We start from the raw sequence: 26,754 nt of genomic DNA on the forward strand, positions 1-26,754 counted from the left end.
GTACCCCCAAAAGTGTCAAAAATGTCAGTCAGGGGTCCGGTCTGTCCGCCGCAATGTCGCAGTCCCGCAAAAAAAATTGCAGATCGCCGCCATTACGCGTTAAAAAAAAAACACCAAAAATGACAGAAATCTTTCCCTTTGTTAGTAAACCCAATAACTTTTGCGCAAACCAATCAAAATACGCTTATTGCGATTTTTTTTACCAAACATATGTAGCATAAAACAAATTGGCCAAAAATTTTTAAAAAAATTGGTTTTTACATCTTTTTTGGGGGGAATTTCATATAAAAAAATGTTAAAAATATTGTTATTTTTTCAAAATAAACGCTCTTTTTTTGTTTATAGCGCAAAAAGTAAAAATCGCACAGGTGATCAAATACCACCAAAAGAAAGCTCTGTTTGTGGGAAAAAAAGGACGTAAATTTCGTTTGGGTACGGCGTCGCACGACCGCGCAATTGTCAGTTGAAGTCGCACAGCGCCGAATCGCAAAAAGTGGCCTGGACGGAAGACAGCAAAATCCTCCGGTGGTAAAGTGGTTAAGGACACGCATGGTCCATCAGTCCTCCTCATTTCTGATTAGTTTCCACAGATTTTGCCTCACTCTGAGGTAAAATGAAGCATATACTCTTGTATTACATAAAGTCACTGGTGTCGTACAAGGCTGCTGTGCCAGTCCTAGAATGTAAGAGATTTAAGGGCATGTACTTGTCCCTTTTTATGGTCATGAAGAGGAGCAGCTTGCGGAGGCCAAATTTAAGACCTCACGTACCTGAAACTATTTTCATCAAAAGGAGAAGTTCAATATGGAAGCATTGTCCCTGATTTATAGGGGGTCCAGCCAGGTGACTGGGTTATTTCCAATAGAGCTAAAGCTGCTTACTTCCATGTGCCCATTGTAAGAACATTTCTGCAAGTTCCTTCAATTTTTCTGTAGGGAAAGACCATCTCCAGCTTGCTTGTCTACCATTTGGACTTTCAACATCACCCTGTGAGTTTTCAGGATCTTATTGGTTGTTAAGGTCTTTATCAAAGCAAGGAGCATAAGTCTGCATAGTTACTTGGATGTCCTTCTCCTACTGTCCCAAGACAGAGGGTAGCTGCTGGAGCCCAGAGCTTAGGTCTTAATGCTCCTCATATTCGGCTGGTGGCTGATTCTGGAAAAGAGACACCTGAAGCCCACTCAGTCTTTTGTGTTATAATCAAGAGGACCATTGCTTTGTCTCTGGATCCCAATTTTCTGGAACACAATACTTCTGGCCCCGTCTTCTTCCCACCTGCGCACCTTTCAGTGTCTAAAATGATCAACACTATGGTGTCTACGAATCCGATAGTCAAGTGGATGCTCCAGAGAAGGTGGCCCTTCTGAAAGGGGTTTCTCCAGCAGTCCAGAAAGCCGGATTCAGGTCATCTACATCCTGGGCGGCTTTGCAGCATGTGGTTCCCAATGTAATCAGTATTGCGGCCTTGTGGTCCCGATCAATACATTTATGGCTCATTATTGTGTAGAGCCGGCTTCTTTATCTTCTGTTAATTTTTGGTTTACAAATCCTGTTAGTTGATGGTGTCAATTAAATCTTTTTCTTTTGTTCTGCAATTGCCCACCCGGGTGTGTATAGCTAGTTATTTCCCATATGTATGCTGCCATAGAGTCTGTCGGGAAAAATAAAAATTTCCTATGAAATACTTACCGTAATTTTTCTTTCCCAATGGACTCTATGGGTCCAGAGTGGTGAGTAGGCTAGTTACAGAACGAGGCCTCTGGTTTAGCGCAAAGATTTATGGGAGTGGGGTCCTATAAGGGAGGAGTGGAGGCGGGGTTAACCCATACGTAAAATTATGGTAAGTATTTGATATTATATTTTCAGTTTTTCATGAAAATTTAAAAGGGTTTAATGATATTCATTTATTTTTACTCTGTATCCCAAAGGCAGTTTTTTTTATTTTTTATTTTGAACATGTGACCAGTATCAGAGGACTAGAAGCTCCTCCTGCCTATGTTTCCCTGCAGAAAGGCTGGGTCATGTGACAGCTGTATATCAGTTAGAAAAAGGTACTTACATGTTTGCTTCTTATTAAAATAATTACAGTGTCATAATCCACATACAGAAAAAAGAAGAAAAAAATGTAAATTAAACAGTGAGTGTTTAGTATCGCTTTAGGGAAATAAAGGGGAGGAAGGAGGCAAAACCTTACAAAATGACTGTGCTTATGAGCTGTTCTGTTTTTTTTTCTTTACCAAGTGACTTTAATATTATTATTCTTTCTTTGTCCCCCAGCTAGCTAGAAGAATAGGATGAAGTAAGATTGTGCAATGAACCCTCTGTGATGTATTCCATATGTCCACAGGCCCAGCAGATGAGTAATCATGCTGAAAGGTAGGAATGACGTTTAGTGCACTTTTTTTTAAGAATTTGTAGCAACAAACCAGCAAATGACTAACACACCAGTTTGTTTTAAAGTTTCATATAACAGATTAGGATTATACAATTTTTTAAATTGTGTAGCAATCTGCCTATTCATTGGTATAAGGAAAATAAAGCTTTTTAAATGTATGATTGCTGTCAAAGCAAAAATAATAGAAATAGGTTTTAAGAGTAGGGTTTATATATCCACTTGACTATACTTTATATAAATCAGTGAAACCCATGTATAGCCTTGCAGACAAGGTCAATGATTAGCTTGCAAGGGAGTGTGAACCCTGTTACCCCTAATCCACTCCATTTTAGCATATCGGGCTCTTGAGGTATTCAGAGATATATTAAATGTTGCTAGGTCCAGCTATTTTTGGTGGGATTGGATGACAACATTATGTCTAATAGGTGGACAACAATCCTCCTGCGCTCAAGTGATGTATGATGGAGGGAAAAAGATGTTTCAAGTGGACTTAAACAGGTGTAGCTTGTGGTCTTGCTGCCCCCTCAGGATCAAGGGTATCCGAAACACCCTAAAAAATAACAACAAAGGAGAAGGGCGCACCGACCTAGTGCATTACCACTAAAATCGTTTATTAAAATGATAAGAGGTATAAATAATATTCACAAAGCAAGTGTGGGTATCACATATAACAGAATAATCAACACGAACTCTCCAAGGTCGCCAAGATACTGCGTAGTGGCAGTAAACCGCATGATGTAAATATGAAGTGGTGGCGCTGCTTATAAAGTGCAAATAGGTATATATAAATATATAAAAAAATATGAAAAAAATTTGACGCTGCAGAAGACGTCACATGACGAAACGCGTACAGCGCCGTCACGTCACTTCCGGTTCCGGTCTCCAGTTGGAACGCATTGCGTTCCGGGACGCCACTACCTCGCTGTTTACTGATTATATCCATGTGAGTACCCATTTTTATGTTACTGCTGGAAGGAATAAACTTTAAAAACGGTATTATACTATCGAGTTCTTTTCCATTTATATGATCCCTCCATCCACATACCCTTGAGTGGCCATATCAGTTCACCCCACGGATTGTTGGATATCCTACCATCGGATAGGATCCCACTTTAGGATACCCCTGCGGACCCTATACTACATCTCCCCCAGGAAGGGAACTACTACCCAGAGCCAGGACCAACAGGATATTTCTACAGTACCTGCCCTATACCCCTGTGTGGGGTGGGTACATCTGGTGAGTAGGTTTTTCTACTAGGGGTTTCCCCGCCACTCGCCAGTCACCCACCTTGGGGGTCACCGCAGGATACTTGCTCACTCACCACCCCTCGGGGCACAACCATCAATATATGGACTTATTTTATGAGCTGATCTGATTGAATACCACTTCTTATTTTCACCTTGGAGTTTATATTTCTCCGCACATCTAGCTTGTCCATAATATTGTTTGCACCTTTACTATTATACGGACTTATTTATCACATGAATTTAGACCACATCACTTTTTGCTGCACTTTGTAAAAATAGTTTCCCGCACCCTTATTTATTTTTCCGGAAAAGTTTCCCGCACACCCAGTTTAATTGTTGCACTTTTTGTACACTTTCTCATATTATACCATCGCCTATGTATTAGTATTTAAAGATATTCTCTTACCATTTTATTGTAACATTTTGATATTATTATTTTAGGTATATACTAGGATATATTCATATATTGTGGCACTTTGCACTTTATATTACGCACTATTGGTGTTATTTATATTTTATTTCATTTTACATTTTTTATATTTTTCCATATTCCATATTAACACATTCCCAATACCATTTTATGTTGAATTTTCACCATATTGTGGCACTATCTACATATCCACTATTTATATTTATATTTTTATTCCTCAATCACATCTGTGTTTCTACATCTTATATTTTTTTCATATATTTTTTTATATATTTATATATACCTATTTGCACTTTATAAGCAGCGCCACCACTTCATATTTACATACATATCTATATAGCCTTTTGGCTATATTTCAAGTGAGGCTGCAGCTTACCTGTGCACACATCTAATTTATCCTCTGACATCCTTAGCGCGGATTCATTTATACTCCAGTAAACCGCATGTGTCTGATCAGGCTAAGCTGGCGCGTTTTGAGGGCGAGCCCTCTTCCTCAGAGCCAAGAAGTACTGCTGAACCAGTTCAGGGGCACTTTAGCAGCACTTCCTGGCTCTGAGGAAGAGCCAGGAAGCCTTGAAACACGTCAGCTTAGCCTGAGCCTCGAAACACGTCAGCTTAGCCTGAGCAGACTCATGCGGTTTACTGCATGCTATCCAGCACCACGCAGTATCTTGGCGACCTTGGAGATTTTGTTTTGATTATGCTGTAATGTGTGATACCCACACTTGTTTTGTGAGTATTATTTATACCTCTTATCATTTTAGTAAATGCTTTTAGTGGTAATGTACTTGGTCGGTGCGCCCTTCTCCTTTGTTGTTGTCTAATAGGTGGACCTGACACTTCCAGCTCTTGGAAGGAACAAGCAATCTCTGACTGCTAATAATTGTCCCAATAAACTCAAGAGTTTATTTCCTCACTAATCTACTCCTTTTTACCTATCAATTCACATAAACTAGAACAAGCTTAGGGATAGCTTTGCCACATTTTGAAATTTTGGCCCAAGGTTCACAGATCACAAAAAAACATTACATCACTCTCTAAAGCAGTGATGGTCAGCGCACTTAATAAAGGGCCTTAGATGCAGACCCCAACATCACCAAAGGGTCACACCTAATATTCCGTATATGTAATGCTATAAACAACTGTCAGGAATGTTAGAAATATTGCAGTAGGTGGTCAGAGATTGCAGACCTGCTACAAGAAAGGTTAAAAATGGAGGATTTGCTGTAGGGGATAGATGGGGACTGGAGAAACATTACACAAGATCCTTGCCTGTATGATCTACCACTAAGGCTCCATTCACACCTGGGCGTTTTTGAGTGTTTTTCAGCTCCAAAAATGCTCAAAAAAACATTCCAAAACACCCAACAAGTAAAACTCCATTCATTTAAATGGCCCCTGTTCACATCTGAGCGTTTTGCAAAACGCCTGTAGCTGAAAAAAGTACATGAGCTTCTTTTTGGGCTGATTACCAGCGTTTTTGATAGATGTCAATGCCTGCCTCCAAAAATGCCTGAAAAAAACGCCTGAAAATCGCGGTAAACATCGCAGTAAAATCGCGGTAAAACGCTACGCTCAAGTGTGAATGCAGCCTAAAAATACTGGCACTGCACATAATATTCTTTAAACGGTAATGGACAGCACAAAATAATGAAAGAGTGAGTAAAAGAAAAAATAAAGTTAACCATTTGGCTAGCAAAGCCAGAGGAATAAATAATTTTCCTTCACTGGCCTTGGTAAGCTGCAAGGTAGAGAAGGCAAGGACTGTGGGTTACTGAGGCCCAAGGGATGTATGACAAGCACCCAAAGGACTACATGTGGCCTCATAAGGCTCTAAAGTTCAGGAGTGCCTTTAGACTTTTCATGTTTAGACATACACCATGTATGCTGCCCTTTGCAAACAGAGTCTCCAGTTATAGTATAAAGAATAATCTGGGTTTAGTAGAAATTAAAGCAAAAGTCCGGCTACAACAAACTAAGCTCTTTTAACACCTATACTAACTACCCTATAGAAGCAAGATGGATATATTTACCTATTCTCAGGCCACTGCAGACCAGTCACATGATTGGCTCCCAGCGGCAGCTTCCTAGGAGAGCCTGCAATGGATACCCCATAGTAAGCCTATGGGTGGCCTATGGGTATCACCCAGGCATTCCATCTGTTGTCGGCACTCTCTCCTTTCCCCTCAAGCCAGTCGCTGATCACATGACCGGCCCAAAGGGCCCTTGAGAAAAGGTTAGTATATGCATCTTCATTATACAGGATAGTTAGAATAGTGATTGGAAGGGAAATGGGAGCAGTTTTAAGCTTTGTTAGATCTATCATTGAATTCCACTTTAAAGGACAAGTGCAGTTTTAGTCAAAACTTCATTAGTTTCTCTGTCCTTAGAAGCTTTCTAACCTAAACTTAAATAGAAACGCATTGCCAAGCTGCTCACTTACCTCAGCATGACAGCCAGGTCCACTGTTTACATCCTCCAGGTAGAAACTTCTGCACTGGCTGTTCCTACACATTGAGTCCCTATACATTTAAATACTGTAGGTCCATATTCCAAGTCTGGAGACACTTGGAGTACATTCCCTTTGAAGTCTATAGCGGAATCACTCCAAAGGAATGGCTAGGGTGGAAAATGTAAACAATAAAAGTGGCCAAACATTTATTCTAAGGTAGTTAATCGGCTTGTGGGTTTCTAGACTAGTTAGGTAAGAGGCTAGGGATAGTGTGGGTGGCACTTGTTCTTTAAAGTATAGTTTTTTAGTTTTGGATAGAGTGAAGTAGGATAAGAACCCCTGTCAGGTTTTATTGCTGTCTGTGCCCCCATTAGGAAGATTAACCGTAATTGTCCTGTTTACCATTAACATTGAAAGTGAAAGTAATACCAGCCACAGATGATTCAAACTATGTATGAGCAGGCTGACCATAACCAAGTTATTCGATCGATCAGCTTGGCAACCAGTTCTGGTGACACCCTGGAATTCCCCCACTTTGGATTGTCTCTCATTTCCTCTTTGGGATATGGGACAGAAAGTGAAGGGAAATCTCCCCTCTGGGACACATACAAGTGAGTGACCTCCTGCAGAAGCTGGCGGCGATCACTGTAATAGTGGTGGTTATTCGATCGATCAGCTTGGCAACAAGTTCTGGTGACGCTGGTGACACCCTGGAATTCCCCCACTTTGGATTGTCTCTCATTTCCTCTTTGGGATATGGGACAGAAAGTGAAGGGAAATCTCCCCTCTGGGACACATACAACTGAGTGACTTCCTGCAGAAGCTGGTGGTGATCACTGTAGTAGTGGTGTTACGGTGTCTACTACAGTGATTTCCAGCTTTGATGGGGATCAGCCAGGTATGAAACATGCATATTTAGGCAGACCATACATGGTGCAATCCGCCATCCTCCCCGGGGTAAGACCGTGATTATCGCTAGCGATGATCGCAAAAGAATCCAGCCGGCTGGTTGTACCCAGGCTGATCGATCGATCAACTTGGTACATTCAGCCTTCCCATTAACAGTTCGAAATCTCAGCCAGTCTCTGCTGAACCAGCCAAGATTCAAATCATCTATTAAAGGCATTACTTTAGTCCAAGCTGACCAATTTAAAGCGGAGTTCCGGGCACAGATGTCATTTTTTAATAAACATACCCCCGGGACAGTCAGGGCTAGCACATTCCACAATGGCTAGCCTCTGATCTGTCCCGGTTCGCACTTACCTTTTAGAAGAAATACTTACTTAGAAAATTTCTTCCACAGCGTTTCCATCTCTCTTGTGGGCAGCTGAAGCCGGCGCGGTCCTCTTCTGTGTCTTCTTCCGCGTCTTCTTGTCCCAGAATGCGCCGCACCGGCCCCTCTCGTCACTTCCGGCGCGGCGCCACATTCCTAAACAGCTTCTGGGCATGCCCAGAAGCTGTTTAGCAGGGGAATGCGGCGTCGCCCGGAAGTGACGAGCGGGGCCGGTGCCGTCACATTGATTCCTGGGAGCTGTGACGTTCAGCTCCCAGGAATCATAGCGAGGCAGGAAGTGACGGGGTGAGCCGCGGCTCCGAGGAAGGAAGTACTCTGAGGTGAGTATCTTCGATCTTCAATTGCAAGGTAAGTAAACAAAAAAAAATAAATTAACTATCCAATTCCTTTTCAGGTGAGGCATTCCTAGCGGAGGGGCACAAAAAAAAAATGTGTTTTTGTGCCCGGAACTCCGCTTTAACTATGTAAAATTATCAGTTACTGGAAGTCTGCTTTTACATAGGTTCTTAGATGTGATAAACATATTTATATGTATATTTTGGTGCATTAATTTATTTTTTTTATGCCTGTAAGAGCTTGTTACATGTTTGTCAATGGAAATAACACGCCTCCTGCTTTATTTGTAGAAATCCGAATCACAGAGCAACCTGTGTGTGCCTGTGTTCCCCCGGACTTTCCCCTCACCCTACGCTGTCGGGCCCAAGGTCCCACAAGGCTTTGTTATCAGTGGTTTGTACAGTCAGAGGTAATACTAACAGATTTACTTGTATAAGTAACCCACAGTGTTTAATAATTGAATGCTGACCTCACGGAGCAAACATGTTTGAAGAGTCACTTCCTTTTTTTGCTCTGCTTGTGTGAAAGAACTTCCATTTCCACTGTAGAGGAAATGTTTTACTATAAATCACCTTCTTTCTCTGCTGGTTAGCAGCTTTAGTTATTCACAATTTTATTCATCTTTCTGCAGTACATTGTTAAGCAAGCTGGATTCAGAAACATACTGCCCGGGATTCTTTAACCACTTCTGGACCGGAAGGTTTTGCCCCCTTAATGACCACGCCAATTTTTGCGATTCGGCACTGCATTATTTTAACGGACAATTGCATGGTTGTGCGACGCTTTCCCAAAATAAAATTGATGACATTTTGTTTTCCACAAATAGAGCTTTCTTTTGGTGGAATGTGATCACCTGTGCAATTTTTATTATATGCGCTACAAACAAAAAAGTGACAATTCTGAAAAAAAAAAAAAAACAATATTTTTCACATTCTGCTATAAAACATTCCCAAAAAATATTTTTAATAAAAAATTTTCATCCTTCTAGGCCAATTTGTATTCTGCTACATATTTTTGGTTAAAAAAAGCGTATTTTGATTGGTTTGCGCAAAAGTTATCGTGTCTACAAACTAGGGGAAAGATTTGTCATTTTTATTTGTTTATTTATTTATTTTTTAATTGTAATGGCGGCAATCTGCAATTTTTAGCGGGACTGTGATATTGCAGCGGACAGATCAGACCCCTGACATTTTTTACACTTTTGGGGTGACCAGTGACATTACTATAGTAATCAGTGCTAAAAATATGCACTGTTACTGTAATAATGACACTGGCAGGGAAGAGGTTAACACAGTGGTGATCAAAGGGTTTAAGGATGAGCCTAGGGGAGTGTTTTCTAACTGTATGGGGGAGGGACTTGTGAAATGACCATAGAGACCTGTGATCCTAGTATATAGTAAGTCAGCAAGCAGCTGTTTGAACTCATTTTTACAAGAGTATTCAGTCCACTAGAACCATGTGGCAAGAACCATAGAATGTGTATGTTTGAGTGGGCTATCCAGACTATTATTAGTCTAATATTTCCAAACTTTTTAAAGAGGAAGTAAACCCGCTGAAAAAAATATGAAAAAAAAACCCGTAAAGACAAAGGCATAAGGAGCTAGTATGCATCGCATCATTATGAAGTACTTACTGGTACCTAAAAACGAAGCCCCCGCAGTGCCGACAGGACGGACGACATGTTCGGCCGTCCTGCTTCCTGGATCGCGTCCTCCAGCCATCTGATTGGCCGGAGGCGCGATTACATCACATGACGTCATCGGCTACATGCACTGTAAATATCTCCTAAACGGTGCAAGTTTAGGAGATATTTATAGCACCTATAGGTAAGCCATAATATAGGCTTACCTATAGGTAAAAGCCCTTAAAGTGGGTTTACAACCACTTAAATCCAATGCTGAACTGATGGAGGAGAGGAGGATTTCTACAATGTTGAAATGCATTGATACTGCACATTGAAAACATGTAACATTGTTTTTTTCTTCAGCTGGATACACACTATACAACTTTTGTTGTTAGATTTCCTTTAGATTTACCTTCAAATATGTAGTGCAGGGATCTGCCTGATTGCATACAAATTAAACGTGTTTAGATTTGACCCCATATTATATGGTTTTGGTAAATCTTAAAAAAATAAATCTAAAGACAGTTGTATAGTGTGTATGGTCCTTTATAGTCCTTGGGGTCCCTATTTGTGAGAGATCTGTGCGTGTGTTTCTGTACACCTGTTGTGGCCAATATAATGGATTCTCACCTTCCCAGTAGGTGGGAACAGTAGGTGCTGCAACACAAAAAGGTGGATGAAAACATCAAGGAAGATGAGAAGACAGTTAAATAAGATTTCCAGTTTTACTTTAACCACTTGCCTACTGTGCACTTAAACACCCTTCCCATCCAGGCCAATTTTCAGCTTTCAGTGCTCGTTTGGCTGTACATCTCCTATGGATCACAGGAGGGAAGTTCGTTCTCTCTCTGCTGACGTGACAGATGTCAGTCCAGGCACCACGTGATCACGACAATGGAAGTCGGGATCCGCAAGGTGCCTGGACTGACACCCGGCTCAGCCTCCCAGAGAGCTGCTGAGAGCCTGAGCCGACTGCTCCCCGCCCCTCCACAGCTCAGGGCTCCAATGTGTGAGGACGGGGCAGAGCAGGGAACTGCTGACTGACAGTCCTGCAGCTCTCTGCCTATGAAGCTGCGAGAACCGAGCGATCGGACGTGTTCGATCGCTCGGTTCTCAGTGTAGAGGGGCCGGGAGACCGATGCTGGATATACCTAGATTAGTATAATACTGGAAAAACATTTAAACCCATACTTCTCTTTTAAATAGTTTATTCTGTAGCAGCATCAGCTACCTACAGTAAGTATTCCAAAGCAGTACGGTTGACTACCTATCTGCTGTCAGAAAAAGTCAGAGTCAGTCTGAATGCTTCTAAGCCAATTTTAGAAATGCTTTGTATTTTTATGAATACAAGATCTCCTTGGATTGGCCGATCTGAAATTGTGACATTTGCCCGTCTCTCCACTTCAGCCAAGAGGAAGCCTTATATTCATTGCTAAAAAATACAAGGTTTCTCCTAAATGGCATTCGGGCCTACTCGATTTAGTTTAGCAGCAGTCGGGTAGTCGCCTGTACTGTTGCAGAACACAGCACCCCATACTTTATGTAGCTGATGCTACTTCATAGTGTACTGTGTGCAGCTGCTGCATCAGTTACTGTAGTAATGGAAATAGTTCAGTAAGTAAAGTAAACTGGAATTCTACTTTAAAAATTGTGGTGGTGGGATCTAACTTTTTTTTTTTTTTTTTTTTTCTGTTCAAACGGTTTTTATTAAGGCAGAAGGAATGTAGTACAAAACAATACCAATAGGTAACAGTGGTGCATAACAGATGAATACACGTCAAAATGACATCATGAACAGCAAGTAGTAGCATAACAATCAGGTTAAGGAATAGGAAAGGGGCAAGCTGGGCGCCCGGAATACAGGTACAAGGGATAAACACAGTGCACAGGGGCGGCTGGGGGTAGGGCAAAAAGGGAAGCCGTAGTGCAGCAAAAGTTCGTGGTCCAGCCACAATAGGGAAACAAATTAGGTAGCGGCCAACTCGAGGCAACAAAGGGGGGGGGGGGGAAAGAAGGGAGTAAGAGGGGCAAGGAGGACGGGGGGGAGAGGAAGGGCAAAACAGTGGGGGGGGGGGGTTATGCGGGAGAGGAAGGGTGCCCGGAGGGAGTCCCGGGCCACTGATGTGGTTCAAATCGACAAAGCCATCAGGGAGTCGGAAACCACAGGTCAAGCTAGTACAAGAGAGGGATCTAACTTTTATCCTTGATACTTAATAAAGCCAAGAGCTAACTCCAGCACCATCTGTAAAGTAGAATTATAGGCAAAACCTTTTTACATTTTGGTTGGACTTATGTTGGCCATACACTATACGAAAAATTGTTCCAAATCATTTTTGAAAAACAAACACTTGGCTATGAGAGCAGATCGTGCCTTCGTGTAATGACCAAATTTTGATTAATCATTCAATGGACTTAATTGAATCAGTTTTTCGTTCATTTTGTCACATATGCCTAGTACAAACAGTTCGGGCGAGAAACACATTAACCTTTCGATTTATTGTTCATTCAGCAGAATTTTCCAAACTGTTCCTTCAATTTTTCAGCTCTGTTCGGTTCAATTTGTGCCCATTAACTGGACAAAAAAACGAATGGAACAAATGACAGATTTTCAAACGATTTTTCGGCGAGTGTATGGCCAGCATAAGGGAGGGTGATCCAAAGGACACAGCGTTGAATAGGGATCGGCCGATATTGGTTTTTCGTTGCCGATACCGATATTTTGGCTGTTGCATGTCGGTATCGGCCGATATGGGCCAATATTTTGTACATTTAAAGTTTTGAAAAATAAAGACAATTTTTTACACAAATATGGTACTGAACATGTGGGGTAGGTCTTTTTGCTGTAATGTGCGGTCTTCTCTTCCCTCCCTGCCTGCCAGGAATTCCATGTGAACCTAGTTTAGTGTCATTAAAATCCTAGAATCCACTTTATTAGTGTTTTATATAATGTCCAGTGTGTGTTTTAAGGGCCAAGCGGCGATGTAATGAAGGTATTTCACACTATTAGATTGCAAAAACACACACTGGACATTATATAAAACACTAATAAAGTGGATGCTAGGATTTTACATACACTAATACTATATACAGTAATATCAGCAATATCGGTAACCTCCGGGGCCAATACCGATTTATCGGGGAAAGTGCATATCAGCCCTCTATATATCGGCCTTGCTGATAATCGGTTGATCCCCAGTATTGAACAATCAGAATGTAATGTATAAGATCAACCTAAAGTTCCAGGGCTTATTCATGCTTGTCTATTTTCCTGCACTAAACACATTAATTTTTCTCTATGAAGATGCATTTCAAGCAGAAATCCAATTCTTTCCTATGTGGTTGGTTTGCATCTGCAGTTTAGTGTTTTTTAAAGAAAACAATGTTCCCATACGACTGTGCATTACCATGCACGCAAACTACAAAGCATGTGCCTAGGTGTAAATTAACCATCAAACTCTAACTAAGACAACATCCAACAGAGACATTAGCTCCTTTATGCCCTTACAAAGATTTGCTTTCATTTTATTGTGAGTTTTTATTGCTTCCAGTTACATGAATTCTTCCTATTATCAGTCCACAGATTCACAAGAAATTCCGGGGGCCACCCTGCCTGACCTGCACATCGAGGCCAGGCGAACACAACTGTATGTCTGTCGTATAAATGACCAGCATCACATCTTGTTCAGTCATTGGGTGAAGGTGAAAGTGTTGAGAAACATTACTGAGGGTAAGATTTCCATGAAGGTAGAGCAGAATTTGCGCACACACAGATAAACCTCCTACTGTTGAAAAGAATAACATCTGCAGACAGACATATTAAACATAAATTGTTATCTTTCCTAGAATATTGAATGTATAGGTATCAATGCTTGTATTCAGCATGGCCAGGTCTGTATGAGTATACAGAAGTATACAGTAAGCCTGTGCCTTTGTGCCTTTTTTACTGCGCATATTGTCCTTTGTCTAGATAGAAAAACAGATGGATAGTAGGGCAAAGAATAAAGCCGGAAGCAAAATTCAGAAACCCAGCAATAAAAAGTTAAATTTCTCAGTGCTAAAGATGAGATCTGTTTTGTTGCTATTTTAATAGACATTATGGCAAAAGTTAGTTTAAAGAGGAACTCTGGGCAAACCTGCTAAATTTCAAAAAATACACCATTAAGCTTTTAAATGAGCATTTATGCCATTTAGCATGTTTTATGTTATCAATCTTGATTATTTCAAGTGTAAAATTGGGCTGTTTTAGTATTTACTCTTGTCCTGCCTGTAGCCATCCTCACTATGGGCAAGGGAAGCCATGGCCGCTCAAATCTGCCCTGCATTCAATGTAAAATAATAGCAACATGTAAACAATTGGCTGGAAGGGCTGTGCTTAGTGTGGCTGAGATGTGGACCTAGTGTGCATGACCTTAATTGTACATTAAATGCAGGGTGGATTCGAGTGGTCGTGGTTTCCTTTGCCCCCAGTAAAGCTGGCCAGATGCAGGAAAAGTAAGGTAACAGTGTGTCTCTGCCCGTCCTTGCCCATCTCCGTCCTCATCCTGCCCTCCTCCCCTCACTGCAACTCTCATGAGAAGATACCCCTTGACTCCTGAGATTAATGGAAATAATATACCAGAAGTCAAGGGAACTAGACCTGCCTACATAAGCGAATGACATAGATGAAGACAGGGACTACTAGAAAAAAAGGTATTTAGAGGCAGCACAGCTAGGGTTGCCACCTGTCTGGTTTTTCCTCCTTCTTTTGAATAATGTGTTAGGGTTTTTCGTCTTCCTGAGACCTGGACACGTTATTCACACCGGACTGCACCGAGAGTGACAAGTCTGCTCGGCCATCTAATGTGTCTCCCCTTCCTCCAAGGGCAGCCTGTTTCAGCACGGTGAATCAAAGCTGCCTCCCCCTCTATATACACACACACAGGAGGAGGGGAGCGGAGGGACACGTGCTGATCAAGGTCTTTACAAAGTTTTTATTATGCACTGTAGATGGAAAGGGAAGGGAGAGAGTGGCTGCGAAGGAGAACAATTTAAAAAATGTGTAGTGATAGGGGGTGGGGGGGTTAAGCTGGGGGGCTTTTTGGCTGGGGAAGAGAACTATGCTAGAAGTGTGTGTTGGATTTGAAATCCGACAACCCCTTCTAGCACTAGCCCTCTCCCCTCTCAAATCACCCCCCCAAGCATATATCTGACCCCCCTTGCACTAGCCTTCTCCCCTCTGAAAGCACCCCCCAGCACATATCCAACCCCCCTACCCCCCTTGCACTAGCCCTCTCCCCTCTTAAAGCACCCCTAGCACAGATCCAACCCCCCCTGTACTAGCCCTCTCCTCTTAAAGTGCCCCCCCAGCACATATCTGACCCCCCACCCCCATCTTGCACTAGCCCTCTCCCCTCCCAAAGCACCCACCCCAGCACATATCTGACCCCTCCTTGCTAGCATAAGCTCTCTCCCCTCCCACAGCAACCTCCTAGCACATATCTGACCCCCCTCCTGCTTGCACAAGTCCTTTCCCCTCCCAAAGCGCCCACCCTGCTAGCTCTAGCTCTCTCCCCTCCCAAAGCATCACATAGCACTTATCTGATCCCCCCCCCCCCAGCACTAGCCCTCTCCCCTCCCAAAATGTCTCCCCAGCACACATCCAACCCCTCCCCCATCCTCCCCCCTCACAAACATTAGCCTTCTCCCCTCCTGAAGCTCCACCAATCGCATATCTGACTCAAAAAACTAACCCTCTCCCCTTCCAAAGAGTCTCCCCAGCACATATCTGACCCCTGCATTTTGTACATTGAATATTTCTGACCCTCGAAATTCCGTGCAGCACACTTACAATTTGGCCACACTCACTGTTTGCCGCTCTGCATTACTGCTCTCTTTCGGGCCACCAAAAGTGTCTCAGGTCTTTTACAATAAAAAATAAATAAAATGCTCCCGCTAAAGTGTTCGGGTTTGGCTTGAAGAAAAGGTGGCCACCCTAAGCACCGCACACTTTTTTCATCCAATGATATTAAGAGGAGGAGCCAGGTCCTATAGAAACAAGTTTAGAAACTGACTGAAAGTTCACTTTAATAAGTTTAGCAATAGTGGAACTCCAAGATGGTAGTGAAGGTAAAATTGTGTGAACAATATGTGGGATAGAAACATTTAGAAAATGAATTTTGAATATTTTGCTTGAACAATGGGTAAGCTGCATATGTTATCTCCATATGGTTTACAGGTGAACAAATCAAATGATTTATTGTTTTACTTTCTATTTTAGGCTGCCTCCCCCACGACTGGTTTGGTGAGCCGATCATAATCACCAATCCGGTCTCTGCACATGTGAAATCCCACAAACCTGCCATGCTTCAATGCAGTGCTTTGGGAATTCCAGCACCCGAATACCAGTGGTACCACAATGGGCTCTGCCAGCCTCATCAAAAGGAGATGCAGATCATGGTGAGACTGCAGCTTTTCAATTGTATTCCTCTTTGCCAAAAACCTTACATTATATTCTATTATATTACATTATATTATATTATAAAAAAAAATTACAATAGAATGAATAGACAGCAATTTGTACACTACCTCAATTCATAGTGGCCTTTGTAATATCAACCGGTCCATACAGGATGTATACAGCATAAGGCAGTGGCACATGTGCAGCAAAAACAGAGCTAGAAGTGTCATGCTTGAGAAGTCGATTCGAAGACCAGAAAATGATGGAAAGACAGTAACTGGTTTCAAATATATGAAATATGGCACCAGTGCATGCTCTGTATGCATTTTCTTCATTTATCCAGTTGGCAGTCTTTGTTCTATAAATCTTATGCATTTAATCTTGGAGTTAAAGTGATTGTAAAGTCTTGTTTTTCTCCTATAAAAATATTAAACATGTTATACTTACCTGCTCTATTGAAGTGGATTTGCACAGAACAGCCTGGATCCTCCACTTCTCAGGTCCCTCTTCTGCTTTCCTGGCCCCTCCCTCCTGTTGAGTGCCCCCACAGCAAGCAGCTTGCTATGGGGGCACCTGAGCCTAGTCACAGCTCCCTGTGTTCATTCAGACACTGAGCCCGCCCCAGCCCTGCCCCCTCTCTCCCCTGATTGGCTGGCTGACTTTGATTGACAGCAGTGGGAGCCAAAGGTATCGCTGCTGTGTCTCAGCCAATCAAGAGTGAGAATCTTGGATGGTTGAGACACTCATGGACATCGCTGGACAGAAGGGGACCTCAGGTAAGTATTAGGGGGGCTGCTGCACACAGAAGGCTTTTTATCTTAATGCATAGAATGCATTAAGATGAAAAACCTTCTGACTTTAAAACTCCTTTAAAGAGTAACTCCACTTTTGTTGAGAAAAAACAATCTCCTCTAGGTAATCTATGTACATTGCAAGGATTTTAAAGAGGTTGTAAACTCTGCTAAAAAAAAGAAAAACCCTGTAAGTCAAAGGCATAATGAGCTAGAATGCATCGCATACTAACTCATTATGTAATACTTACCTTGGATCGAAGCTGTTCCAGCAGCACTTGCACACGGCTGACATTTTCCCCGGAGTTTCTTCCGGGTCTGCGGGCTCCGGCGCTGTGATTAGCTGGAGCAGCAATGATGTCACTGCATGCGCGCGGGAGCGGCTGTTCACGGCACAGGGCTCGGAAGGAATGGCACCCGTGCTCGATCCTTCAGAGCGCATGCGCCAGTGAGGTCACTGGCTGCATGTAATGTAAATATCTCCTAAACTGTACATATTTAGGAGAAATTTTCAATACCTACAGGTAAGCCTTATTAACTTCTGCAGAGGAAGTTTACTTCCTTTTTAACAAACATTTTTGCAGATTTGTACCTGTTTCTGTTTTGAAGGAATAGCTCTTTCTTCTATTCCTTTTGGGTACTGATTCTGAATGGGAGTTACTTTTTTATTAATGATCAGCTGATGCATTTGCAGTGTTCTAATGAATCCCTTTAGAAGTAATTAACCCTTTAGAGAGCATCTCACCAAAATTAAATTTTTGTTACTGAGGATGCCTAAAATCTGACTTGTATCTTGGTGCAGACATCTGGGAAAATCAGTGAGCCAATCACACAAACAGGAAATTACATTTTTGGGGAAGTTCTGTACACCAGCTATGTACAGAACGCCTCCAGGTTGCCATATTACATTGAATTTTACCAAAAATTACAGAGCTGCAGATTAAAAAGGAAATGTATTTTTTTTAATACCATTCAATTACAATATGGCTTGTGTCGCAAGTGTATATGCTATATTATTATTATTTTTTTTTTGAGAATTTTTTCTCACGATTTTCCCTTTTTGTAGTTTTGTAGATACTTCTAATTGTTGGTCGTATACAAGTAGCTGTTTTTTTGTTGGCTTTGGTAATATTTTTAACAACTTAGTCAAAATCATGAGTCAGACAATCTTGTGTACTTGGAATGGTGACGATGGTCTAAAGTAAATTTGTGTCTGTAATCCATAAAGAAGCAAAACAAAGAGATTGCCAAATTTTATGTTTAATTTCACACTCTGTACTTTTTAAAGCAGAACTAAACTCTCTCAATCAACAATAGATATTATTAATCCTTATGCTGCTAGCCTTAGTAAATAAATATAAAGTTTTATTACATTTACTTGTTTCAAACTTTTTTTTTTTTTTTTTACATTTCTTAACCCCTTCATGCCAACAGTATGCAAATATGGTACTCTCAACACCGTAGTGCCGAGTAGATTGTACCGTCTATGTGTCAAATCATCGGATGTAAACGACCATTAGTTAGTGATAAGTGCAAAGGTGCATATGTGCAAATGAGTGAATAAACGGTATATAAGAACTTTTATTGTGACCTCCTTATGCGGAGGGAACTAACATCCGTGATAAGTGTCATAAAATCAAATAAAATACAGTATAAAATGAAGTGGAGGTAAAATGCGCCTTTTGCGCGTGCTAAGAGTGAGGAGTGCTAATACCGGAGGTAAAGCACTTACCAATAACCCCCCCTTTATTCCACTTGGTTAACTGTTTCTCCCTCCTCCTGATGCCTGCAAGATCTTTATTGTTGGTTGTTCCACAGGTATCGTTGCGTGTGCATCTAGGGAGTCAGTATACAAAAGACCAAGAGAGCTTCCATTGCGTAGTACAGTATAGCATTGAGGGAAATAAAGTAGCGACTCACTGTTAGGAAGTTCACCGTCAGCTTGTTGGTGGATCTCCGGCGTGCGGCCGTGTGGTACTTCCGCGTTCCACCGGCCAAAGCCACCTTACCGGAAGTGACGTATGACGCTGATTGCTGCTCTATGCGTTTCGTCACTGCGAGATCATCTGGGGCGGTCCACCTCTACGGGAACAGACACACACAGGACAGTCGAGTCTGACTCCCGTTCATGTGTGTGTTCACCGGACCCAGCTGCCGAACTTGGAAGCTGTCATTAGCCTGGCACTGCTGTACCAATAAATATTGCCTTATCAATAATTTGCATTTTTATTCTCGTGGGTCATTGTGTAGGCTGGGCCCTAGTGCACTGCATTGCCCGGGGCCCTTTAATGCTCTTAAGATGGCACTGTGAGGGGGTGTTTTCCAAAGTAATTTCCCAACAAAATAAAGCGTGGAGATTTGGATAGATGGCTGAGTTTTCTTTGAATATTAAAAACTAAATAAAAAGTGTTTTCCGTTTGTGGTGCTCAGATAAAGTTCAGTTCCACTTTAAAGTGTTACTAAGCCCAAAACAGTAAAATCAGTCTGTTTATGCAGTAAAGCATGCTTGTTATATTCACTATGGAACCTAAGGGGTTAGTCCTCTGCATTGTGTAAAAGGGCTGTTTGATCCTGTCTTCTCTGATCTTCTCCTTGATTTACTGTCCCAAACCCATCTCCTGATAGTAGAGAGCCTTTGGAGGCACTCTGCACATGCTCAGTTTGGTGTGTACAGTATTGCTGGAGATTTTATATTTTTTTGGGAGGGTGCATGTGATCAGCACTGTCCGGACAGAGAGTGAGGGGTCCTGCAGCCTCATAGAACAGTCAGAAGAGAATGAAAACTCCTCCTACAAGCTTTAACAAATCACTGATAGAAGTCCCAAGACTGCTATATACTGCTGATGAAAAAATGTATTTAGCAGTTTATATTTACTAAAATAGTTGCGTTTCCATGTTCTGTGTACTGTGGGAGATCAGATATAGTGATTGCAGGTTCCTGGGTTTAGTAACACTTTAACTATTGGGATGACACGCGGAGAAAAAAAAGGAAATTGCCTGCTTTTTTTTATCCTAAATCCATTTAAGCTACATAATCTATTTACTGAGAACTGGTTACAAAAACATAGAAATATTAATTGATATACTTTGTTTTAGATCAAGTCAATGAAGCCTACAGACTGTGGCAGCTACCTGTGTTGCGTGTCTAATGCCCATGGAGAAAGGTGGAGTGAAGCTGCCGAACTAAGTATAGGTAAAATTACACATACTGTAGTTCCGTTTTGTTTAGTAAAACATTATCTGGTATTTATGGGCTGTGAGGACCAACACAGAATTCTGGAAAATAAAATGTCTTTGTCTTTTAGAGGAAGACATTATTTTCCAGCAAACCCCATCACCTTCTGAAAGAGCAGGTAATAAATTTGTTTTGGAAGTTTCGTAAGAATTACAGACTCACCTGTGTTAACCACTTGACCTCCGTAAAATGTACCCCCGTTCATGACCAGGCCATTTTTTACGATATGATAGTGCGTCACTTTAACTGACAGTTGTGCGGTCATGCAACACTGTACATAAATTAAATTTATGTCATTTTTTCCAACAAATAGAGCCTTCTCTTTACTATACTAAAGTCTCTGTTTTTTTCTTTAAAAATAACAAACATGTTATACTTACCTGCTCTGTGCAGTTGGTTTTGCACAGAGCAGCCTAGATCCTCCTCTTCTTGGGTCCCATGCCGATGCTGCTGGCCCCTCTCCTGCTGAGTGCCCCCACAGCAAGCAGCTTGCTATGGGGCACCTGAGCCGAGCTGCTGCATTCTGTGTCCATTCAGACAAGAAGCCGCGGTTCGCTCCTTTCTTCATTGGCCCACTGACTTTGATTGACAGCAGCAGGAACCAATTGCACCGCGCTGCCGTCTCAGTCAATAAGGAGGGGAGTCCCGGGCTGCCGAGACTGTCCTGCAACATCACTGAATTGAGATGGGCTCAGGTAAACATTAAGCATAGAATTCATTAAGATAAAAAACCTTCTGACCCTACAACCACTTTAAGGCCCCTGTCAGGAGTTTGCTGTAATTTTCCCTTTGGGAAGGATTTCCCCCACTTATTGCAAAGACAGTGCTCAGAAGTGAGGAGGAATCACTCCAACGAACCATAGACCACAAAAAAATAATTTTGTAGAAGGATGTGGAAGGGTTAAAACCTCTATCAGAGTTTTGTTGCTGTCTGTGTCCTGCTGGGCAGGTTTCCAGTCTCTTTCTTAAAGGGTCCTTTCACACTGGGGTCATCAGTTCAGTAATGTTTTTTGCTAAAAAAAAAAAAATATGAATGAATATTGATTCAGGTTACTTCAGATTTAATCAGTTTGCAGACCCATTTTCAGTTTAGTCAAGTTTACATCCATTTCTGCATTCTATTTTTTTTTTTAGTTCCTGAAGAAACTAATCATAGGTGACAAATGTATAAACAAAAAATCTGTTACCTGCCTAAAAATGGATATAAACAGAATGGACGTAAACAGAGGATATCGGTTTACATCAGTTCAGATCCGTCTAAAGCAGGGGTCTCAAAACTTTTCAAACAAAGGGCCAGTTTATTGTTCTTCAGACTTTAGGAGGGCCAGATTGTGCCGAGCGGAGACAGAAAATGTCCCGGACCTGGCGTTTATGAGAATAAATATGGGCTCAGGGTTGCTGGTCCAATAGGAGGAGGAAAAGTGCCCCTATTAGTAGGAGGAATAGTATCCCATCATTGGTATCGGTGGAAGAAATAATGCTCCATTGATGGTGTCAGTGGGAGAAATGGTGCCTCAAATCAGTGGGAAGAATAGTGCCCCAAGGGCCAGATAAAGGCTAGCAAAGGGCCATATCTGGTCCATGGGCCGCCGTTTAGAGACCCTGGTCTAAATGAAAAGGAAGCTGGCTGAATGGACACAGAAGTAGGTAGATCGCAAATAGATGCTCATCCGTTTACATCTTCAAGCCCATAAAAATAAATTGCTGTCCATTTTTCATCTGAAAACAGATAAAAAAAGATTGAATGTAGCGCCCATGTAAAAAGCGCCGGCTGCATGCAAATATGCGCCTCTCAACGCCTGGGCCTTAATGACGAGAGGCCACTTATTTGCGTGAATTGAGGTCAAGAGCACAATGACTGGCGTCTAACCGAAAGTTCCTGATCGCTGTATGCGATCTGGAGTTTTCGGATCACGTGACCATCGTGACAGGCAATCACGGCGGTCACATTATCTTAAGCCACGGGCCTGCCCCCCCGGCTCGTTAAGAGGTTTAAGATGTCGGGCGTAAAGAGGTTAACCAGATCATTTTTATTGAGAACATTTTGATGTTTTTTGGAATAAAATAAAAAGCATACAAAAACTGAAAACGAAATGAAAAACAAAGAAATTACCATAATCATGTTGCCTCCATTATATAGAACAGTATCACTGAATTGAGGAACCCATTAGAGCCATAAATGCTGTACTCTAATGTGCATACTTTGCAAGGTAAAATGTCTGTCAACAAGGTTGTTTTACTAAAGGGTTTGGGAATGTTCACACATTAAATTGTGAAAAACAAGAATTTTCATTTCTTGGATAATCAAGGTGAATCTTCACATACTTTAATAAATATGCCTTAATGTCTCAAAAAATATCTGACCTATGCTTTGTTGTCATTTGTTACAAATATAGAGCAATAGAATTATTGTAGCCGAGATAAACCAGAGTAGAGAGCATGCCCTATCACAATAGGTCACAGTTTTCCACGTGCACGGAATCTCCCTTAGATGTTGCATATCAGCTACGTAATCTACGGAGAATAATTTTAGCTGGTGCTAGTTCAGGTTTATGCAGCGACTCTGGCCTATTTTTTGTTTTCTGGGGCAGCCCCTTTTTTTGATATGTTTGTTTTTTTAATCTAATTTTAGAATTGGCTTCCTCTTTCCACATTGGTAGAGTGGGAGGGCATTGTATAGGTTTTTTTTTTTTTGCTAAAAGCTTTCTAGCTAAAAATAGGAGTTTGAGAAATGTTAGAAACATGTATTTGTAATCTATTTATAGCTCAAAATAACCCAAAATATAAGTCAGATGATTGTTCTCTAAAAACATATAGTGCAGGAGTCATCAAATTTTGGCCCTCCAGTTGTTCAGGAACAACCATTCCCATCATGCCTAGTCATGTCTGTGAATGCCAGAGTTTTACAATGCCTCATGCGATGTGTAGTTTTGCAACAGCTGGAGGGCCGTAGTTTGAGGATCACTGCTATAGTGTATTTTATTAATGAGATGAATTTGCTACCAAAATTTGAAAAATGTAGCGCATCTCCAGAGCATGTGAATTCTGGATCAGAGGGATAAACAGACTCTTGGCAGACAGTTCAGTAAAATTAAAATCTACTTTATCACTAGAGTGACAGGCTTTGTCTTCTGATTCAGGTAAATCTTCTCATCAGTACAACAGTCTTTCATTAATACCTTTCAGCGTCCCAGCCACAGCATACACAGTATTTCAAAGTCTCTGTTAGACAAGCTCATCCAGTAAGTCAAAGCCAGATTATGGAGACTTCCAAGCAGGGTACCTAAATCAACATGACATCTGGGGCAAGAGGGGGAGTCCCTTCACCCAAAGCTGTAGAGCCACTCTGGGATTTTATAGACTCTATATAGAATAAATTGGTTAAATCAGTCTTAAAGCTGCTGAAACCATGGATGTATTTTGTAAAAGGATATCCCATTGTTCTTCAGTGATTTGTTCAATGTGTAATGTAGTGATAGCTGTACTCATGGCGCTCCATAAATCTGTCCGTTGTAAATAAAAGAGATTAGCCCACCAGGTGGCATGCACCTCATTGGACTTAACCTATAGTAAGACAGCACATTTTACAAAGTATCTGATTTCCTGGAGTTCAGTTTTAACCTGCCTAGTGGTATTCCCGAGCGTGGCTCGGGGGTTACATTTCAGAGCCAAAAGCGGTAACCCCGAGCCACACTCGGGGTACCGCCAGAAGCATCGCTGGATCCTGTAAAAGAGGTTACTTACCTTGTCACCGGTATCCAGCGATGTGTCTAGCGGTGGTTCTTCCTCCCGATCGTCTCCGTGCTCCGGCTTCCGTCTCCTGCGAAGTGACGTTCGCAGGGGGGTGGAACTGGTGGCAAATTCAAATGTAAAAACACACTGATACCATTCAAAATAAAATAAAATCACATTAGTTTGCCCTCCAGTGCCCTTTCCTGCAGTTTTACTGTACTTTTTATGTAAATATATATATATATATATATACGTGTATATATATATATATATATATATATATATATATATGCACGTGTGTGTATATATGTATATATATATATATATATATATATATATATATATATATATATATATATATATATATATATATATATATATATATATATATATACGTAATTCTTGTGAATGAGCAGCCCAAACCAACTGTATACATTTTTATATATATATATATATATATATATATATATATATATATATATATATATATACATATATATACATATATATATATGGTGTGTGTGTACATAATATAATATATTTATTTATATATATAACAAATGTATACAGTTGGTTTGGGCTGCTCATTCCCAAGAATTACATGCAAAATAATGATACCGCTTTCAGCACCAAAAATCCAAAAGAATCATACCGCCAGGGAGGTTAAATGGCAAAATGTTCTTGGAGGTTTGAAATTTGCTCTGCAATTGTAGTAAAGGACTTCAGGATATTTTGAGCAAAAACTTGATGGACATATTTGATGCCTAATACTTTTCAGGATTTGAATGTACCCAGTGTTTCAATCTCCCAAAAGATAGTGTAAATGTTATAGTTGGTGTAGGGTAGCAGACTTTTGATAGTGCTCCATATTTTTGTACAAAAGGCAGGGTGGGGAAAAACAAGAATTTAGCAATACATGTATTTCAAGAGAACAGGCCAGGGATCCTGCAGAAAGTATACAGCTCTGCTGGCTAAATGTTGCAGCTGCTCTGCTATATAATACAGTCATGTATTCAGGACTGCTAACCCTCTCTCGTCAGCAGGCTACTCTAAATGTTCTCATTTATTTTCTAGATGATCTCACATACCAAAATATCTATCTATAATTTTAAACTAGCATTTAGGGGCGTTCTGGAGGATACTAAGAATTTCCCTCACTTTCACTTGGAAAGAAGGTAGGGGGGACTCTCCCCAATTGGAAGCTGAAGAGACAGACAACAATGAAAGACAGACTTGCATACTGTATGTAGCCCAAATGAATGAAAATATTACCACTTGAATGCCCCTCCAAACCTGTGTTAGGTCGGATCAGCATGTGAAAAGATGGGTACAAGACAGACAGAATCGGCTTCTTATGCTCCAGTAGACTACAACAAAATTGAATCAATGTCTGCACATAGACATTGACTCCCTGGTGCATAAATGTAATAAGATGGCTAAAAGATGGCTTCAGCTCCTGTCCTGCAGAGAACTCCTCGGGCGCGTTTCGTCCTTTTCGGGGCTTACACGCATGATTAAGCCCCAAAAAGGGGGAAACGTGCCTGAGGAGTTCTCTGCAGGTGGAAAACAGGAGCTGAACCCATCTTTTACCCATTTCATTACATTTATGTAACAGGGAGTCGTTTTCCGTGTGCAGACGGTCAACATTTTTTAAAAGACAGACTAATGTTTCGATTTCTTTCCCCTTATAAAAAAAGAAAAAAGTTTGGGCTAGAGTTGCATTGTAAAGGCATTTTAGTTTGCAAAACAAATGGGTTGATATAGTGAAATAAAGTATAAAAAGCATGATGGGGGAAACCTAACCCCACTTAATGAAACTATTTGATCTCGGCTGACTTTACTAGTTATAGAAATAGTAGATTAGTAGTAGTTCTGGGCAGTGACTCAGACGGTATTCAAGCCTTTGGATCAACAAAATAGACAGATAATAAGTATTTGTCAAATGGAGAGTGTTTTTTTTCTTACACTAGGTTTGCTTTAAATTATCCTCATTTGTATAACAGTGATGGGCAACTACATATATTTGCAGATTTTCAGCTGGTGTGACATGTTATCTTCATATATTATTTCTATTTGTCACTTTGCAGGTACAAAACCACCTGAAAGATACTTTGGTGAGTGTTTTTTTTTTCTGATAATTTGCCATCATGTTGTGTGATTATTATTAGTAACAAAAAGAAGTACAGATATGTGTTGATACACTTTTGCAGGCAGGATACAATGTGTTCTCATATCACATCTGTGTGATCAACATCGCCATTAGTATAAAATACGGGTTAACAGTACAACCGATCTGTAGGTTACAGTATCAAATATAACATTGAGAGGGCGTACATTCCTGAAAAAAAAGGTATAAACTGTGCATAACTGCGCGTACAGGAAGATAGGTAACCTGCCAATATCTAAGTGCTTCCAATATAACTCTACAGGATGAAAGAATGAAATAAAAATAAAGAAAAAGGGGGAAAAACGAAATGTGGGTAGGAACACCCACGGGCCACCAAGTGCAAGTCCAATCAAAAAATGCAAGATCCAGTACCAACTACCCTGTTGTAAAAGCTAACTTGTGGTCCACTTCTCCCATTTTCGATCAAATATATGCATGGAGTCATATATAGTGTGGTGAGCACCTTCCATGCACCTTAGGCTGGCCATACACCATACAATTTTCTTATTCAATTTCCTTTAGATTTACCTTCAACTATGTAGTGCAAGGGCCTGCCTGCTTGCATACAAATTGAAAGTGTTCAGGTTTGAACTTATATTATATGGTTTTGGTAA

General features: G+C 41.0%; 1 protein-coding gene across 1 annotated transcript in view; it reads left to right on the plus strand.

Annotated features, from left to right (window-relative positions):
- The window catches only part of LOC309554950 (mucosa-associated lymphoid tissue lymphoma translocation protein 1-like), a 108,208-nt gene that overhangs the window by 38,047 nt on the left and 43,407 nt on the right, over positions 1–26,754 (plus strand). Inside the window, exons 3-9 of the mRNA XM_082256711.1 lie at positions 2,278–2,376; positions 8,446–8,564; positions 13,353–13,506; positions 16,036–16,214; positions 20,103–20,199; positions 20,312–20,359; positions 26,061–26,087. Coding sequence (XP_082112837.1) covers positions 2,367–2,376; positions 8,446–8,564; positions 13,353–13,506; positions 16,036–16,214; positions 20,103–20,199; positions 20,312–20,359; positions 26,061–26,087 — 634 coding nt within the window. The 5' untranslated portion in view covers positions 2,278–2,366. The remainder of the gene's footprint in view (positions 1–2,277; positions 2,377–8,445; positions 8,565–13,352; positions 13,507–16,035; positions 16,215–20,102; positions 20,200–20,311; positions 20,360–26,060; positions 26,088–26,754) is intronic.

Source organism: Pelophylax lessonae (genome assembly GCF_965119305.1).
Source record: "Pelophylax lessonae genome assembly, chromosome: 4".
In the NCBI taxonomy this organism is placed as follows: domain Eukaryota; kingdom Metazoa; phylum Chordata; class Amphibia; order Anura; family Ranidae; genus Pelophylax; species Pelophylax lessonae.